Source organism: Lepeophtheirus salmonis, chromosome 8, assembly GCF_016086655.4.
Source record: "Lepeophtheirus salmonis chromosome 8, UVic_Lsal_1.4, whole genome shotgun sequence".
In the NCBI taxonomy this organism is placed as follows: domain Eukaryota; kingdom Metazoa; phylum Arthropoda; class Copepoda; order Siphonostomatoida; family Caligidae; genus Lepeophtheirus; species Lepeophtheirus salmonis.
The window spans coordinates 20,351,146-20,372,189 of NC_052138.2; the positions used below are offsets into that span (position 1 = coordinate 20,351,146).

General features: G+C 31.3%; 1 protein-coding gene across 1 annotated transcript; it reads left to right on the plus strand.

Moving 5' to 3' along the window:
- Positions 1-12,983: 12,983 nt before the first annotated feature.
- Fer2LCH (Ferritin 2 light chain homologue) lies at positions 12,984-14,291 on the plus strand. The gene is made up of 4 exons (XM_040718341.2): positions 12,984-13,253; positions 13,335-13,478; positions 13,758-13,922; positions 13,977-14,291. The coding sequence occupies exons 1-4, from the start codon at positions 12,999-13,001 to the stop codon at positions 14,121-14,123; spliced, it is 711 nt and encodes a 236-aa protein (XP_040574275.1). The 5' UTR covers positions 12,984-12,998; the 3' UTR covers positions 14,124-14,291.
- Positions 14,292-21,044: the final 6,753 nt, after the last annotated feature.

Genomic DNA, 21,044 nt, shown 5'->3' on the forward strand with positions numbered 1-21,044 from the left:
CTTAAGCAGCGATTTAAAATATGGACTATGGCGTCTGGTGAGACTAAATATTATATTTTTACCCGCTAAAATAAAATAAAAAAATGCTTCTCTAAGTTGCGATAGTACCGATAATATTAATAATTGATTAAAAATGATCAATTCATTCAGAATAAATCAGCAAAAGATGCTGATTTCTAGATAATATTTGAGTGAACCGTAGGTACTTTTAGCTAGCAGCGCTCTGATTTTAATGATGCATACTAAGGGGACAAACGTCTACAATTTATTTGTAAAATGGATCTATGTATAAGAGGATTTCAACAGATTGAAGAAAGTTAATTTTTAAATTCATATCACAACGGCCAGTTTATTAGGTTGAGAAGTTTTTATTTAATAAAATATTTACTATGTATCTCACATGTTTACCTTTATTCTAACACGCAACCTTTCATCCAAAAAGAAACCGAAATTGGCCCGAAATCATCTGGTAATTACCCAAATAAGTCAGTAATACTAACTCCCATATCTCTCTTATGAGAGCATTCCACCTACCCCTCGTCCTTTCACCCCCCACCAAATATACCCCTGTAACCTTTACCCGACCTCCTTCCCTCCTTTTTTATTTTTATTATTGAGAAGTGCAGTTAGTAATTGATAGAGGGCCAAAGTAATAAATGAATGTTAGGGTTGTTTGGAGCGGTTGTTGAGCAATAAAACATTCAAGTTCCAATTGAAAAGTAATTATGAGTTCTATAAATCATCAAAATTTAAATACTAAAATCGATAAAAATTTCAATTAAAATAGATACTTAGCCTGATTGCTTTGCCATTTTGAATATTCTTATTCCAATATTCTTAAACCATGACCAAAAATTGCCAAAATATTGATTTTTCGTAGGTTATTTATACTATGAATTTAGGGATAGATTATATTGATCGAGTATACACATGATGTTATAATAAATGTCTGAGGTTGGATTTTCGGATAACTCCTTAAATACGGTGAAGTAGAGTAATGTATATCCAAAATAAATAGGTTAATTATATCTAATTTTTAGTATATGTGTTTCAACATCACAAAAATCAAATAGGATCCAAAATCTTCTCAAGTAATATCAACGGTATATTTGTTATGAAAGATTCAAAATACTGAATGAGATGCATATAATTATTATCTTGTATTTGATGAGATATATTAAATCTTAATATTATGAATATTAGAAGAGACGTATAACCTAGAATATCCGTCTTTTTACCCCCCTATGATTAGAAAACTTGAAGGTCCTAAGTATTAATTGACTATTGTATTAATTTATAATATACACAAGTAAAACTGGAAGCTTGTTGTGATTTAGATAAGAATAAAAAGTGAGATTTTGCTCTAAAAACAATCTTAATTGGATATCTCATAAATTATTCAGTTGATCGGAGGAGTGAAACGCATATATTTGTTAATAATTTCCTGTGTCTTGCTTCTAAAGATACTCAATTCGTATTTCACCTTTAGCAAGGTTAAGGAGTGTGTCTCGGGTACAAATATTGATGGAACTACATTTATCTTTTTTAGTTTGCTTTTTTTTTATTAGTCCATGACATGTAAAACGATAGGATTTCTTGATAGATAGGTTCTTCTTCAAAGTCCTTATTCACAAATGTAATGAGCCCACACTTGAATTCTACTAGGTGTCTAATCATTTATATGTATATTTAACTAATAGCTTCCAAGGATTTTGGAATGTCTTTTCCCCTCCTGCAGCTTACGACACCGCATTAATCAGAGTAAGAACAAAATCATTATACTGCAATCCCACGTAAAATATCAAGTCATGTCCAAGTTCCCACCTCTGGCAACTATTATATATATTTAATTATACATTTATTATTATATTATTAATTATTATAATAACAGTTAATAAATTATAAATAAATGTATAGTTAATTTCAACTCCTCTTTAACTTTCAAGAGGTGACAAGTGATCAGGTCAAGAGAAGTCCGATACATAACTGATACTTATGTAATTAAGCTAAATGAATAATTACGTTTGTGTGGTTGTTCACAGATTGAATGTATGCATGCTATTTGTTGTACAAGGGGCAAAATGTAAGGGGGTAGATGGCCTGAGGGGCAAAATCTTTGGGAATAAAAGGAGGTAACTGATCGGGGGGTTAAAGGACAGGGGTTAATAGCCCTACAACCATCCCTTATGTACTCTCAGACTATCACCATCATATTATTTCTTCACCGTTTTTAAAATTAATTACAAATATACATTTCGTAATATATGTATAGTGTATACCGTTGATACGGTCAACCTTTCCATTAAATAAGGTAACTCAGAAAAAATAGGTCGGTTCAGCTATTTTTTAAAGGAGGGAGGCTGTTGAAAATAAATTGGAGGTTGACTTGAATTAAAATAATTAAATTATCAAATCGAAATTCGCGAAAAAAATCACAAAAAACTATTTTGCACTAATTTTGCAAACAAAGAGTTAGTAGCATTTATTAGAATTGCAAAAGTTACAAAGACAATGGAATATGTAGTTCCATTAATATTTGTTCCCAAAACACACTTCTTAATCTTGCTAAAGGTGAAATACGAATTGGGCATCTTCTGAATCAAACACAGTATATCATTGGAATTATTCAATGAAGTAATAGACGCGTTTCACTCCTCCAATCAACTCAATAATTTGTCACATATCCAATTAAGGGGTTTTTTTAGAGCAAGAGCATACTTTTTATCCTTGTTTAAATCATAAGAAGGTTCCAATTTCACTGCTTATGTATATTGGGAGGTCAAATATATTTAAGATTGTTGATGGAATTCATAACGTCATAGCTTATTTGAAAGGTAGAAAGACGATAATGTGGAAAAAAAAAAGAAAATTGAGGAATTGATTCATTCTAAGGTCTTGTATACCAATAAGTTATAATTTGCAAATTTTGGTCTTCACCATCAATAAGGGTGGAGGAAGACTAATATATACAATGGTCCTTGTTTTTAAGTGCTATGTGCGTAGTAAAATTATACGATGATTTTTAAATTGATTGAATTAATAGCTTAGAAAACGTCTACTTTCATAGTTAAAAAGTCCTTCTTTTAATGTGCAAGAAATTAGAAAACGATAAAGACATAGTGATCCTGGAGCAAATATGTAGAAGAGTAAATAAATTGTCAAATGTATCTTGAATTCATTGCATGTGTCTAAATCCAAAAATTCTTAAATTTAATACTATAATTGTATTTATAATATTGATGCAAGTAAATGTGGATTTCATTTCTGTATTCAGGGTGAAATATTATTTTTACTGAACTAAATTATTGAATTGATTATTTAAACTGATGAATTTGTCCTTCAAAAATAAAGTATCAACTTCAGTTTGTGTTTGTACAAAATAATTATGTAGTAAGTTTCAATTAAGTAACTAATTAATATAAAATGTTATTCTTCAATTGATATTTCAATACTAATGTGATTAATTCATTAAGTCAGTATATTTGCACAATTAGTCAAATGGATTTAAAGTCTCATAATTGAAATTTAGGGATTCAAAAACAAGATCACAAAATATTATTAAAAACTATAAATTAAGAATAATTTATTATTAGATGTGTGTAATTTAAATAAACATGTTTAAATTGATTTATTATTTCAGGTACTAAAAAGTTAAATTTAATTTCTCGAGTACGATTCCAATAGTTTCTTGAGGTTAGATTTATCATATTTAGAGATATCAGCTCTAAATCTACAGGTATTTTTAAAATTTACGACTCCAAATCAATGATAAATATGCATATTTTCTGTGTTGCAAACCAACTCCGTGATTTAACTCATCAGCCCTAATGATTAATTCAGGGGAATTAGATTTAAAAATATGGAATAGTTGCTTAAAACACCCTGTGATGTTGGGACAAAATTTCAGGTACACCATATATTATAATCTTATAATTTTACAAAATTCATATGAATTTACCAAGTATAAGTTATCATCAAAAATGATATGCATATACGTCAGTAATTTGAAACTTTCCATTACAAATATGCCGTGGATACTACTTGAAAAGATTTGGGACGATTCTGTTTGACTTTTGTAATGTTGAAATACATATATAAAAATTATATACCTATTTATTTTGGCATTTTTGTATTAAAATTTTGATGATTAATAGAACTTATAATTACTTTCCGATTCGAACTTGAAAATTTTATTGCTCTACAACCACTCCAAACAACCATAACATTCATTTATTACTTTGGCCCTCTATCATTTACTAACTGTACTTCTCAATAATAATGATAGGGGAGGGGGGGTAAAGGGTACAGGTGTAGTTGGTCGGGGGGTAGGTGGCCAATAAAACAAGCACTATATATATTATATAAACTACAAGGGATCAATAAGAAATTGTATTCCTGTTCTTTTGGAAACGGAGCATAAGTATGGAATAAATTAGGACTTTGTTTATTTATCAAAAAGGAATAAATTATGAAATAGCCATGCCGTATCAAGCGAGACGAGGGAAATGGCAGAAGACAACAAAGTGCATTGGGTATTTTTGTGTTAGCGAGGTGACACCGTGATATCTATTTTATTAAGATTTTAATTTATCTCCTTCTCCATTTTGATGTCACCTGTTGATTTTTCCGCTTCTTTCTCCCTTATCAGTGTTTTTAACGTTATCTTGAAAGAACTCATGTTAAGCTATAAAAAAACCCCAACAATTATAATTGAATAACAGGGGCGTCCGCAAGATTTAATTTTGAGGGGGCTTGGTTTTTGAATATGGGAAAATTTGAAAAAAAATTCAAAAATCTATACTTATTTACAAAAAATTAAATTTTTGAAAAAAAATCTAAAAATCATAGCTATTCACAGAGAATTAAATTTTGTGGAAAAAAAATTCAAAAATTAATTTTTCCAAAAAAAATAATCAAAAAACCCATAGCTATTCACAGAAAATTAATTATTTTTGAAAAACATTTCAAAATGCTTAGCAATTCCCAAAAAGTTAAATTTTTCGAAAAAAAAAACATAAATTTTTTTGTAAAAAAATTTATAGTAATAAAAAAAATTCCTCAATTTTTTTTAGGGCTACAAATCCTCCAACCCTCCCCCTGAGGACACACCTTTGACAATAAGTTCATACTTGGAAAAAATAAGACGTTGGGTTGTTTACTTATTAGTATTTTGTGTACATACCCGAAGATAGTGACGCCGTCTTGTATTTATTAGTATTTTGTTTACTTATTTGTTTATATTGATAACTTAGTACATCTTCCAGATATTGATGTTTTATTAGTTTACTCATGTTCTATTAGTTATGGGTATAAACTGATTTTGACCTTATTTTCCCTGTTTTTTATTTTGGAGGAAAGGCTGTAAGATACAATAAAGGATACGATTATTTAACAATGACGAATCAAGGTTTAAAATATAAACAAAAGACGGCATTACCTTTCTAGCACAAATATTTGCACAGTATTTGTTGTTAGATGCTTATTTTGTATTATTCGTTTCTCCATATCAATGTCTTGAACGTACATTGGTTAAATTTTGAATTATAACTTATTAAATTGCGAACAATTCTCAACAATTATTGAATAACAATATTGGGAACAGGCTACCTACACCGCAACAAACTACCACCAGACCTTTCACCCCCAAACAACTACCCCCTGGACCCTTTAACACCCCCCCAATATATCAACGGTATATTTGTCATGAAAAGATTAAAAAAACTGACATAGATGCATATAATTATTATCTGGTATTTGATGAGATATATTGATTAATAATAATACGTATTACTGATATTTACGTCATTAAGTTAAATATTAAGTAACTCCTTAGTTAAATTAATAATTACGTTTTTATTGTTATTAAAAGGTTGAATGTTTGGTCGTATAGTTGCTATTTATTGACAGGCTCAACGCCGTGCTGTAAGCTGCAGGAGTGGAAACGACTAATAATAGGGGGTAAAAAGACGGATATTCTAGGATATACGTCTCTTCCAATATTCGTAATATGAAGATTTAATATATCTCATCAAATACGGGATAATAATTATATGCATCTCATTCAGTATTTTGAATCTTTCCATAACAAATATACCGTTGATATTACTTGAGAAGATTTTGGATGATTCTATTTGATTTTTGTGATGTTGAAACACATATATTAAAAATTTGATATAATTAACCTATTTATTTTGGATATGCATGCCTCTACTTCACCGTATGTAAGGAGTTATCCGAAAATCCAACCTCAGACATTTATTATAACACCATGTGTATACTCCATCAATATAATCTATCCCTAAATTCATAGTATAAATAACCAACGAAAACTCAATGTTTTGGCAATTTTTTGTCATGGTTTAAGAAAATTGGAATAGGAATATTCAAAATATTTATTGTGCCTTATATGTCATGCCTATGGCAAAACAATCAGGCTAAATATCTATTTTAATTGAAATTTTTATTTATTTTAGTATTTAAATTTTGATGATTTATAGAACTCATAATTACTTTTCAATTAGAACTTGAATGATTTATTGCTCAACAACCGCTCCAAACAACCATAACATTTATTATTTTGGCCCTCTATCATGTACTAACTGTACATACCAGAAAAGGAGGGGGCCGGTGTAAAGGGTACAGAGGGATAGTTGAACGGGGGTTAAAGGACGAGGGGTAGTTGAACGGGGGTTAAAGGCCAGGGGGTAGGTGGCCTGTTCCCTACAAATATATTATAACCTGCAACTCATAAAAATTATGTTGTGGTAATTTAAAAAAAAGAAATTGTTAGCTTTTATTCAGGTAATTACAGTTAGAGTAATTTAATTACAATGGAATTATCACGCGTATATACTATCAATTCATTTAACCAAGTTTTACAACTTTAACTAATAAAAAAATACATTTGAAAGTAAATACACATTGCTCACTGTTGTTATTGGAGATTATTCTAATTGATAGCGGAAGTTTTGAAGAGATAAGTAATCCTCAAATACCATGGAAATTATAAATGATTTATTGGATTCCCCGTTCCTATTCCCAAGGTATCCGTTGTCATATTAATTGAAAAGGGAATATCTTCTCTTAGACATTGTAAAACTCCCCATTATGCATCAATTTATGTTAGAGTCGTTTAATATCATTATAAGACGTTCAATTCAAAGGATTGATCCACTAAATTAAGTATGATTCAGCACATAAATTTATAAAACCTTGCAAATATCTATATTAATAAATTAAAGTTTCTATTTTTGTCTGTCTGTATGTGGAGAACTCATTTATAAGGGGCATGTGTAGTCAAACTCATCGCCTGATATTAAAACGAAAAAGAGGAGTACATATGTTTAAAGATGCAAGTTTTAAGCATTTTTAGCGTGCAAGCTTTGTTGTGCTTGGCAACCTCAGCATATTTTTTTATTTTCTCAAGCTTTTATTATTATAATTTCATTCTTATGGAGAGAGTAATTAAGTATTGTGTAACTACGTGTGAGTGTGTTCATGAAAAACAACAAGTAACACTTAAGATTTGTTGGGAAGTTATATTCTAGATTAATAAAGCAAATCTATAATATTAAACCAAGGTCATTGACTCCTAATAACTCCAAGCAATGCCGGCTACTACGTCTAGTATATATGTCTGAATGTTTGCAAATGTCCTGTAAAATACATACAAAAAGTCTATTTGACACTATTTCTAAACGATTGGTTAGTAATGTGGCTTCTACAGTGACCATGGGTTCAAGGCCATTCTAGAACGGCAACACGCTTAAAATAAGATGTCGTTAGGCCAGGTTTGTCAGTAGTATGATAAATATTATTAAAAATTAAAAAAGTCATTTGAAAAAAGGGTTTTATTTTCTACAAAAGTGCAAATATTAAAAGAAAACCAAGTTAAAAAAAAAGGTTCTGAAATTCATCATGGCCCTTGGCCGCCTCATTCTAAAAATAGTCCTCGATGGGTTCCTTAAAGGAATCTCTGGGGTTTTGTCAAAATGGGAGGAAAATAGAATATGGAGTTCTTTTGAAAGTTTTCCATGTGGATTACGGATTTTTGTCTTCCTCATAATTTGGATATTTGATTATAAAGAGTAAAAATTCTTAAAAAAATAAAATGGAAAATTCTCGAAAACTAGATTTGATACGAAAAAAAATAATTAAAGATTCGTAAATGTAACAATTATTGAACAATAACATTACTAAAGTGTAGGCCTTTTTTCTGTTCCTTTTTGGAAGAAAGGTTGCGAGATAAAAAAAGGTAAAAACATGATAAATTTGTTGTCTCTTACTTTAGAGTTTCTTTATGGCAATCTATACATATAATGTTTAATATTCAAATTTTTGAGTATTGTTGAATTGCCAAACCTAGTCCTGATATTAATTTGAATAGTTTTAAGCCAAGATTTCATTTACATTGTTATTTTTGCTTTTGTTTTTCTCAAGTCAGAGTTGGAAAATATTGTAGCTCTGTTCTTTGAATAGATAATATATCAAAATTTCACTTAGTTTTTCATTTTGAAATGGTGCAAATGTGAGTGAATCAATTTCTTCTACAAGGTGCTGACACCCCTTTTGGCTACCTTTATCCAGAGCTATAAATCAAGTGACAAAACGAAAACTACGTGGCTAACATTTGTAGAAGGGAGTATTAATAGCGAGTTTTTCTTAGTGTTGAATATGACTTCATAACTAACTATGCAGCCTTCATGAATTCACCCTATTAACAAAGTGAATTCTGCTAAAAGTTGCATACGGCATAAAAGAAAATAGTAAAAAATGATATAATGACCTCATCTGTGGACCCAGTTACAAGAACCACGCATCTACTCAATCTAACAGGTGCGTTTCACTACTTTTTTTAATTTTTTTTGCCTCTATCTAGGGCAGCGACAAGCCTATTGGCTTAAAGCGTGGAATGGGGGAGTTGATACACTCATAATTTGAATTGTAAATCGTAAGCATTTTCGGTCAGGGGAACTAAAAGTTCAAATTGTAACCCAGACAAAAAGAAACATGTTTGAGATGAGAACAGCTTAGCTGTCATGACGTTTAATTAAATTAGCAGTGAGCAGCTGAGAGATAAAAGAAGAAAACAACAACACAGGACTTACTCCGTATCAAGAAAAGACATAGGCAGAAATTACTCATTTTTCGATTTTCAATTATAAACTGAGTCTAATAAGGACCTTTACCTTTAACTCCTCAACTAATGAGTCTCGTGACGTTACTTCATTTGTTTTGCAATGTGTTTTGGCCTACGCTCTTTGACATTTACATCAACGACGTAGTGGACAATTTTTCAGAAGATACATTTTTAATCGCGGATGATACGAAAATCATCTGTTCTGATTTAAACTTTGTCAGTTATGTCTATACCAAATTTATTAACTGGAATGTTACTTGGAGAATGCCTATAAATGTTAATAAATGTGTCCTGTTTCCTTTATCCAAAAAAGAGTTCATCTACCCAAGTCTTAAGATGGTAGATGATTACTTACACTTAGGAATTTTGATTGATTTGATGAGACGTTGACAATAACCATACTTAACCGGATTAATATAGTCTGAAGAATCCAAGAGAAATAGAATTAGAGTTATCAGGATCTTTTTCGACAATAACAAAATATTCATATTATAATTATTAGTAATTTTTTGAATATTTTTTTAAATTTCTCAATGGTTAATTTGACCATTGTCAATGTGATTTCTCTATCCCTCCTTAGGCCAAGCAAGGCCGTGTAATCCCTAGCTAGTATATATATATATTTTACATTTGTGGTTTACTTTATTAAGTTTTTTTTTACTTTTCACTGTCAAGTTATTTTAAAAATTTTGATATTTGGATTTTAGATGATTCACTTTTATGAAGAATAATAATTTATAATATATAAGCATTAAATATAAGTCGACATTTATAGGCTTTATTTATAGCTGGAGGTTGAAATAAATAAAAATAATCCTCAGAATTACTTTCCATCTTTCATGAATACACGTAATAGGGATTATTTAATACTTAGACGTTCCTCTTCAAGAATGAAATAGCAATGAAAACAGCTTTAGAAACAATGTTCAAATTGCCACAAGAAAAAAAATATCGCACGTGTTAAGGTCATATTTTATACAAATCTACTCTAATATATATATATATTTTTTTTTATCAAGGTCACATTTTTGCTAATTGATAAAATAATAAATTTTACGCTATTTTTCTTTTGAGTTGAATACAAAATTTCACACTTTTTGACAGAATATGGGTACAGGGGTGAAAACCTGGTCAGGCTAAGACAGGGATGCCATTTTTGGGGGGGGGAAGGGAAGGTCATATAAGGGGTCATATTCTATATCCAAAACACAATAACTTTATTTTAGAGATCAAAGAGACTAGATAAGGATTTGAGGTTTAAATTAAAAATTTGACAGGCGTCTCTAAATTTATGCAAAATCAAAAAAGTTATATATAAAAAAATAAATTTATGAAAATTGTAGTTTGGTTCCTTTCAAGTACAAAAAAATGGACTTTCAATTGAATATTTGAACCCACAGATAAAATAAAGTTTGTTGCAATTTGTTTTACAAACTTTATTTTATTGCCTATGAGTTGTGAGGCAATTGAAGTTAGATCAGAGGCCGAGGAGACTGACTTAAATATTTAACAAATGAGGAGTGTCTAATCCCCTAATATGAACCAACCAAAAACTAATAGAAATTTGAGTACGGAGAGTAATTAACTTTTCAAAAATTTAAATTGATAAACAACTAATTATGATTGATAAATTTATGAATTTTTTTCCTATTAGTCATTAATAAAAAAGTAAACAATTTTGTTATTTGTTATTCAAATTCCTTTATGCATAATAAGAAATCGGAATCGGCTTTAAAATGGTCATTAAAGATGGCATCGGAGAGGAAACCGAATTGGCTGAAAATTTGGTATCGGTACATCCGTAATTTTTTTCTCTTTTTTTCATTAAACGCCAATTTTTAGAAAGAAATGCCACAAAACGATGTATTTAGTACATAAATTTTTTAGACTCCAACATTCTAATTTGTATATACAATTTTCAGAACATTTCATTATAAAGAGTGGCCCACGAAACTTTTTTTTTTTGATATCGCTATAAAAAAAGACGGATAAGAATATTTTTCAATAATTTTTTATTTATTTGAAAGCCTCAACATTCCGGTTTATAATGGAACACCACTTTATTAATATGGCCGCCGTCGCTGGCCCTACAGTAGTCCATTCTGTTGACCCAATTTTTCAATATATTTTCCATTGTGTGAGCTTCAATAGCTGCAATGGCGACTCCAATTTCGTATTTTAAATCGTCAACCGTCTCTGGATGGTTGGCGTAATATTGATCTTTGACGGTTCCTCACAAAAAATAGTCCAATGAAGTCAAATTGTAGCTACGAGGTGGCCAGTTGACGTTGCCGTTTCGGCTTATGATGCGATTCTCGAAGACAGTGCGCAAAATATCCACTGTAACGTTGGCTGTGTGGCACGTAGCGCTATCCTGTTGGAACCAAATGTCGTCGATGTCTTCCTTTTCCAATTGGGGACACAAAAAATCTTCCAACATGTCCCGATAGCACTCACCATTGACCGTAACGGCAGCTCCTTGCTCGTTTTCTCGTTTTTTTCGCTTTTGGCCACAGCAGCAATGTTTTCGATTGATGGCACTGGACGAACATGGAAACGCGTTGGTTTATCCATTAACAAACCAGTTTCGTGCACACACTTCACAAATTTATCCACAAACTGCCTGGAAGGTGCTTTATTTTGACCGACGTAATTTTCTTGCAGTTTCGTTTGAAGACTCTCCATTTTGGAAGTAAGTCTTCAGTATTTCCCAATTTTTTTCGAGCGTAAACTTAACTATTTCGTAACCCAGAATTTTTTACAAAATATTAGACAGAATGCAAATGTTACTACAGCTGTCAGACGTCAAAAAAGCTGTAGTTCAAAATGCAACCTCTAGATGGGCCACCCGTTATAATTATTGCAATATATGCAGAAAATGAACCAGCTATAGTTAATTATAATTTGATAAATAAAAAAATGGCGTCATTCTAATTTATAGTAAAGAAAATTGTCTATATTTTGTGCATGTTAAAAAACACAAAACTTAAATGAACATGGTAACCATGACAATTTGAAAAATGTATTGAAGAAGAGCAGTTTAGCTGTCATGACGTTTCAATAGATCGGCTATAATCAGCTGTGAAAAAGGTTGAGGGCGAGAAGGAAATAAACAAGGACGTTGGTAAGAATTCCTCCGATTTCGATCCTCAATTCCACTCTGAGTACAACAAGGACTTGCAATAATAACTCCGCAACAAATCCTCAATGAGACTCTCCGTCTCTTATGATCACACACGAATGTTCAATCGGGTTATGAATATAATTGAATGTAGTAGGAAAGGAAGTTCACTACTCAGCAGGAGTTAAATAATAACCACAGCAGTTAAGGAAAAAAAAAAAAAATTCAGACTACCAATTCCGAAAAAAAAACAAGAACAGGTTAGCCAAAAATACATACGATTTACATCGATACCAATATTTAGTGTACTAAGTACTAACTATATATTTATGCTGATCGTTTTCATGTTGGCAGTGGGCATGTGGGTCTTTCGAGTTGACTTAAGTCTACAAAGGATTATATATATATGCATATTTTTTTTTGGGGGGGGGCGACATCCCTTCTAGCCCCCCTGTGGACGTCCCTAATACAACACTATTCTAAATTAATCCGGCTGGGCTTTGTTCTAATCAATTATTGGCATGATGATCAAGTTATAATACTTCAAGTGTGTCAATTAGTGATAAGATAAAGTTAAGAAATATTTTCTTACATTGTACATCCAGAGTTGAGACTTAATTGTTGACTTAGTAAATATATATATCGTGTGTACATACAAAGTATAAAGATCAACAATACAAAGCATTTTTCAAGAAAGAAACAGAGATAACATGAAGTTGAAAATATAGATTAGGTTAAATGTCTAATTCCTCTGGGATCTTTGGTGGAGTTAAGATGATCAAACAATTATTGCTTTTGTCAATTTTAGTTGCAAGCTGTGTGGGAGGACCCGACTCTTGTGGTGCTCACACTGATGTACAATGTGGGAATCCTGGAACAAAATGGGAATCAGGGATTTGTAACTCAGTGTTTGGAGGATTCAAAGGAAATACTAGGAACCTCTCGGTTCTTATCAACAGACATTTGAATGACAGTTTCAAATATTTGGTCATGGTGAGTAAATGTAAAATAACTGTGACTGAATCCTTTTTATTTGGGTCTTGAATTAATAAAACCCATTTTCACGTATTATAGGCAAGTTATTTCGATTCTGCAGAGGTAAATCGAATGGGATTTAACAAATATATTCAAGGATACTCTGATAAGCTATGGGATAATGGAAAAGACATTCTCAAGTATGTTTTAAGCCGTGGAGGATCTGCAGATCCCAATTTGAAGGTATTTAATGCAAAAAAAAATTTCAAGAAATTATTTAAGATGTAACGACATCGTTTTCCATTTCAATTTACAATAAGTTCAGCCATTACTTTTCACAATGACTGTTGTACATATAAAAGAAATTGAAAGTTTGATGTAAATTAAAAGGGTAAAAAAATATAAGCCGTCTAAAGGAAAATAAATTAAAGGGATTTCCACTTTAAGATATTCTACTTATGAGCATGTGCTAATAAATATTCTCAAGACTTTGTTTTCATTACATTTTTATAAAACCTCAAGGTTACTGCAATGCAAATGCCAAATTATCAGGGAGAAGTTTTATCTATGAGCGCCTCTCTTGACATGATGAAACAATTAATGGAGGATATGCGATTGGTGTACAAGCATGCGGCTAACAAGCATGTCTCTAATACTCAACCTGAGCGTGAAAGCTACGATCCTCCTGTGAGTATTTTTGTGTATTTCTATTCGTTATTTTTAATACTTTTTCATGAACAGCTACTTCACTACTTGGAAGAGAGCTTTTTTGAGGACTATACTGAAAGAATCAGGGATCTAGCAGGGAAATTAAATATCCTTGGAAAAATTGCCCGGAATGACAAGACCAAATACATGGGATTTCATTTATTTGATAAATCCATGTAAATACATATTAAGTTCATGACCTTCTCATCACTTAGACGTAGTTTGTAACTACTTTTTACTAAAGTATATTTACTTATTATAAAATTATGTTATATTTAGCAAATATCACTTATTTATATTTGGAAAGACCAAAATAAATCCTTTCTATCCGTAAATAACATAACGGAATTTACTGTGATTTATTGAAAAGCTAAAAGTGCTTACATACAATGGATTAAATACTTACTCTATGACAAAAATAGCACTCGTCAACATCAAAAATGTATTGAGATCGAATCAAAGCTAGGTATAAAACAAAGTGGGAAAATGTGACTGTTCGCTTGAGGATATTTCCTTGGTCATGTGAAAACTTTTCCTTCCGCTAGATGTGGCTTTTTAGATAACACAGACGACGTTATTTTATCATTTTTCCGAGTGATTTATCCAATTTATTCTTGGGTACACTGATAACTCCTGTATGGCCAGCTATGTAATCTCCGTGAATTCCGGAAAATAATTATATAGTGACGTCATCTGTGGTACCTCACAAGTAGAGTTGACATTTTGTGAGGAAAAAAAAGCTAGTAATAAATTAAGATCCTTCTTAATATCATTCACATGTTATATGATTTTGGCGGTAGGAAACCTTCTTGAAAAGGAGAACATTTTACATTTAAAATAGCATTAGTGCATAGAAAATATAGTATATTTAGAAAGACCACATGCAACAACCGTTTTCATCTTTTCCAAATTTAAAGGTAGTTCTTTCATTACTACCTAGTCAACTCTAGTAATAATATTTACTTCAGTGGGATAATTTAACACCACGACGAGCGATAAAATAATGAACAAAAAAGAAGAAAGATCACACACAAGAACCCTTTTTCCTTTTCTAATTTTTAGGGGTAGTTTTTTCGTTACAAATATGCTGTTGGTCTCAACTCATAGCTCATAAAGGACAGCTCACGAGGAAATATGTTTTTCATAGCTAACTAAATGTGGAAAAAAAATTGATCATTTGGTCGTCATTTTGTTGAAGAAAAACGAGCTACAGAAATTATCCATTGAGCGCCTGAACGGAAATTTTCGGAAATGAACAAAAAAAAAAAAAAATGAACTTGATAAAGCCAGAATTTAAGTAATGTACTTACTGTCTTCTTGCCAGACAGAGTCCTTACAAATACGACAAGACATCTCATCCCAAGACAAACCTCTCCTTTCACTAAAACTAATATTGATATGTGAAATATTACAGAGTTCGATAACGAAGTTACTTAATTAATACAAAGCTTTACACAGTATTTTATTCTGTCGATGTTTCCATTTCTTTTCTCCTAATCACTATCAGAGCTCTGAGCTTTGACTGGTTGAAGTCGAATTACCTCTTGTTGAATATAAACATTTCTCAACAATTATCGAGAATTATTGTATAGTTGTTAAGAATGATTTAACTACCAACTGATTTTGGGTCTTTCCCCTGTTTCTTTTTAGATGAAAGGTTGCGTGATGCAATAAAGGTAACGACATTCTATTCGGAGACTCGTTTCTTTTAAATGAGGATATAGTTTTATTTAGGTGTACTGAATATTTTGTTTTATATATGTAGCATGCAGGTAAAAAGGAGGATAGAAAGTTTGTTGAACTTCTACGTTAACGAACAAAAAGTATACTTTTTGCTCACAAATGAACTTCCTCAAGCTCATTTGTGTTCCCTAAAAGCAAAACTTTAAATTATATTTTGTCATATGCATTCTCTTGAAATTTATATAAGTTTTTGTGTACTTTATAATAGTAAAGGTATACATGCTCCAATCAACATGGTGAATAATATCAAGGGACAAATAAATATGAATATGTTTTAACAAATTTATCATTTGATTATTATTTCTTCAAAGCCATATGACACATTAGGTTCAAATGGAGATTAAGTTGGAGGAAAAGTCAGCTGTACGTCTATAGATTAAAAAGCGTTATTACTTTAAATCTTAATCTTTTGAAATATACTCACTATTTTGGGTTTCGGTCTGGAAATCCTAGACCGGTCAAAAACCGTTATCACTTTTATTGGATCTAACTAATTCAGTACTTTTACGATGTTTGGTCTGCTTCGACTTATCGAAAAACTCGGTCAAGAGAGGTCTGTAAGAAAATATTCGGTCCCACAAAAAGATTGGTCTGAATCGGTCTTGTTTAAAATATGGTCTAGACCGATTTTATAGATGAATCGTTGAGGGCCTCATTTGTGTTTATAAATTTATAAATTGATGTCATGTGTACAATTCGTATATCAGATTTGGGGATAAAGTCGGTCTATGATTTGAAAACAATCAAAAGTCAGTCTATGTACGGGACCGAAATATAGGTACAAATTGTACTAGAAAAAATCACTTGAAACTACTGTTGTATTTAGGACTGAGGACCGCTGTCCAGTCCACTTGTTGGTCCTAAAAGGAATGGAAATCTATCCTCGTGACGTCATTGAGGGTATTTTTCCTTTGTTAATTTTTATGCTTCTACTCACTTATAAATCATACAAGTAAGTAAAAATATAATATAATCGTATTATATTGCATCATAATGGAAACAGGACTATTATTGCAAGTTATGTGCAATAGAGAAGTTTGATTTTTTGAATTTTTTCGAATTTCGATTACGGGGTGTGCAGAAAAGTTGATCATATGGTAAGAAAATAAACTATTCAAAATTTCATTGCCCTACGAGATCATCCTTAGGTAGGATATCCCGATCAAGTTATAAAAAAAAGAAGAAAACTCTTTATTAGTTAATTTAGATACTATAAAAGACATTTTTTGGTATGTACACTAAATTAATTATGATGGACATTTTAATAACCCATAAAACTATTTCAAAGATTTATTTCTAAAATTGTTGGATTCAGGAAAAATGAGAAAAGTTAGGAAAATTTGATGATCCACGTATAGCACGCATCATTTTTTTTAACATTTTCAGATAGAAAAGATAAAATTTTCTAATGTTGTTCTTTCTTTTTGATCCATAGGGTAGCTTTAGAAAAACAAAACAAAAAATAAACTATATTTTTATTGATGAAAATAATAATTAATCATTAATTTGTGTAAAATAAGGATAGATTCTTTATTTTAATCTTTATTGACAAAGTAAGTAAATTTTGTCACCTTTCAAACTTTGAACCTAAAGATGACATCGTCAAAAAATGAATTTTTAAATAGGGTATTTCCTTACAAAATCTCCAATTTTCCCAAGTAGCTTTAATCGAAATTCGAACAAATTAAAGTTTTTGGAAAACAAAAGTCAAAATTTATAGCTATTCACAAAAAATTAAATTTTTTTGGAAAATAAATTCAAAAATTGAATTTCTTGGGAAAATATTTTAAAAAAAACTCTCAATATTAAATTTTGTTGACAAACATTTCGAAAATCCATAGTTTTTCTCATAAAATTAAATTTAAAAAAAATCAAATTTGCTCTGTTGCATAATTTGCCAGAATTACCTTTTTTTAAGAAAACAAATCTTAAAAAAAACATCCTGTCGAAAAATTGATAGTAAAAAGAAAAAATTAAAAAATCCTTAATTAGTAGGGGGGGGGGTGCTATAGCCTCTTTAGCCAACCCCCTGCCAAACGCCCCTGTAACATCAACTAGATGGTTTAACCAAAAAATCATATTTTTATTCCTTAAGACATTCATTATACGATTATTATAATTCAATTTATCTCTCTGATTTGATACCTTTTATACTTTCAACAATAGCCCATAGTTTGTCGATAAAAAAAAGGAAGAAGAAAAAAGTGTCTGTTCATGTTTAGAGTATTTCTGGACTTGAACCACTTTCACGATTGCCAAGCCACAACCATACGCTCAAAATGGATGAAATTTGGAATGTTCCTACCTCTCAAAAGATGAATTCATGGTATTACCATTGGAGCCTTCCACTAAAATGTCACCCTATAAGGTAGAGCATGTTTGACCTCCTGATATTACTTATGCCACCTAAAACATTGATTTTTTTGTCAGCCTGACCCTCCTCTGTTGATTCTGGCCTCCAGACCCCTCTGAAAATAGCCTTTGTACGGAGAATCCGGAAAGTTACCAATTCAATATCCCACGGAGTATTTTATATGAGGTATTCAAGAGGGAAATGGGTCTGTAATTTTTGATGTCATACTTTCACTTGTTCTTCTTGAAGGCTAAAGTTTAAGGATCCAGTGCTCATGAAGTCAGAAACAAAACCCTTCCCGAATATTTCCTTGAACACTTCTTCAAGGATTGGAGAAAGTAAATTTTTAAACCTTTTGAAAAATTCAAAAGGCAACCCTGATGGTACAGGGCTTTTAATTTTTTTGTCATAATCTTGGATGAAATTAATAATTTCTTTTTCAGTGATGGGGGAGTCTATATCTAAAAATATATCACGATTTCAATAATTTTGATCATTTTTTTTAGCTCTTCCTGGATCCCAATTTTGAAATAACAAGGGTTTCCATTTTTTCGGATCTTTCAACAGCCTCCAGTTCAAACAGAAGTCATATAGTCTGTTCGATTTAAAGACCGAAAACTTGCATTAATGTAATGCCGTATGTCACGATATCAATAAAAACCAAGACTTGTCAGTCTTTGGACTTATGGTTAAAAAAATCCATCCAGAGGCTATTTTCATAGGGGTCTGGAGGCCAAACCCAGCAAGGGGGGTCAAGCTGACAAAAAAAAATCAATGTTCTATGTGATATAAGTCATTTCAGGGGGCAAACCTTCTATATCATTATAGGATGAAATTTCTGTGTCAGGCTCTCGGAACTATATTCTGAAATACTTGTGACAATATTTATACTACTTTCATATCCTGATCAAGACAGCTTTCAAACCACTCTTGTAAACGAATGGCAAGTCTTTAATCACCATGGTTATTAATTTTCCTTGTTCAAAACAAAATATGTTTTTATTATGAATATTATGTTTTTTTATTTATAAAAAGTCACACACAAATGGAAATTTTCATAAAACGTTTCATAAGATATGTATGTATGCAAATATTTTCTTTTATTTACAAAGTATGTAATTATTAAAAGGGTTAATTACTTTTTATTAAAGTACCTATCAACTACTCCAAACCTATAGGCAGTTAATCCATTCTATAAATAAATGATTAATACTTTTCATATCTATGACATATTTCCAGATCTCTCTATAAAAGGAATTAAGACTGATTATCTCTCGGGATTTCGTTTTCTCTCGGGATTCTACACCTACAGGAAATTCCCAGGAAATATGTATTTTCCTAGTAAATTATAAATTTAATTATTTTATAATATAGGCTGTTTAAGTATATATAATTAATTGAACATAACGCTAAATACTTATTGAATAACCATTCCCCTTAAAAATGCTAGCACAACTAACATCTTCCTAGTTCCCTTTTTCTTTCTGCATTGCATACAGGAAATAAATATTTTCATAAAAAGAGTTGGATGGATTCTAGTGATACAAAAGTTGAATTTGGGTCAGATCGGGTCAGGGAATTCCAAATTGCAGTACCTGCAGCCTCTAAAAAAAAGTGGTGTGCGCTATTAGTGATAATAATAAAATTATTGAAAAGGATCATTGAAAATATTTGGCTAAGACTACAGAAACCACCCGTGAAATATCTTGTCTGGTTCTTCTCAGATGATAAATTTTTTTGTCAACCCCAAAAGAATAACTCCATGAACCATAGATGGTTGGCAAAAATTCCTTATAATGTCCCTAGGATCTTGAAGGCCAAGTATCTACAGCAAGTTATGGTTATTGGACTTGTTAGTAGCAAAGCTTATTTTATGCCGTCCTTCATCTTCAAGTAGGGCCTGAAGATCAACCCAAGGTCTACACTATAATTTTGCCCACCAAAGTCTTTCACGGGATCTGCAACATCATGAACCGATCTGGTAGCAAGACGGGGCACATTGTCACATCAGAAAAAGAAAACTCGATTGTCTTGATTCTGATAATGCAAAGTACGTCCGCCGAGTTCTTGGCCTCTTAACTCGCCGGAACTGAGCCTTTTAGACTATTTTTTCTGGGTTACTGTTGAAGTGGTTTCCAAATAAGGTCCCCACAGTACCAAAAAATCTCTGAGAGCTGGAATAAAAAAGGGTATTCTTGACTTTACCCAGTGAGACGGTCAAGAAGGCAGTGGAACGTTTCGAGGAATGGTGTGAACGTTTGGTTTGAGCTAACGGCAATTTAATTAATTTAATGTCAAATTTATGTTATTATCTTGATTTTTGTGAAAATCTTAATAAAATCGGTTAAGAAATATAGTCAAAGCAGTGTTTTACTTCTCTTTCTCAGCTTGCGAATGTTTAGATGAACCATCTTTTAGTTACCTTTGACGGCGATACCATTACCATTTTCTGATGCCATTTTTGTAGCACGATTGATCTTTAGTCTCAAAATAAGCTTCCGTTTTGGCGATTACCTAATCATTATCTCCAATTTTTTTTTCCGCCAAGCATTCTTTTGAGATCTGCAAGCAGTAAATAGTCACGGGCCCAGATCTTGATAATGCAGTGGATGGGAAAGTAATTTGTAGACTAATCCTGATATATATATTAAAGAGGTATTCACACCCCTAATTATTAAAATAATTAAATACTTTCTGACTAATTGAACATGCTAAGTACATGGCGTGACTCTTTATGTAGAACAAGATACAATGGAGGAACCAAATATCCATCTACAGTCTTTCAAAGATCAACTCTAAACCCTTGAACCATTGACTTTTTTTGGATTTGAAATTTTTTATCTTACACACCAAAAGTTGCTGCTCCTTCAAATCCAAACTTTTTTCAATGGGATTTGCAACATGAAGTAGAAAATCCATTTGACTACGGACGAAATATTTAAAAACATATGCAACAACTTTCTCTACAACACGGACTTTTTACTCACACCGTTTGACCCATTTTC

Bases quoted from the DNA above. Each gene is read 5' to 3' on its own strand.
- Fer2LCH (XM_040718341.2), top strand. From the start codon at position 12,999: ATGTCTAATTCCTCTGGGATCTTTGGTGGAGTTAAGATGATCAAACAA. The intron at 13,479-13,757 runs GTATTTAATGCA...TAAAACCTCAAG, and splicing joins CTGCAGATCCCAATTTGAAG to GTTACTGCAATGCAAATGCC. The intron at 13,923-13,976 runs GTGAGTATTTTT...TTTCATGAACAG, and splicing joins GTGAAAGCTACGATCCTCCT to CTACTTCACTACTTGGAAGA.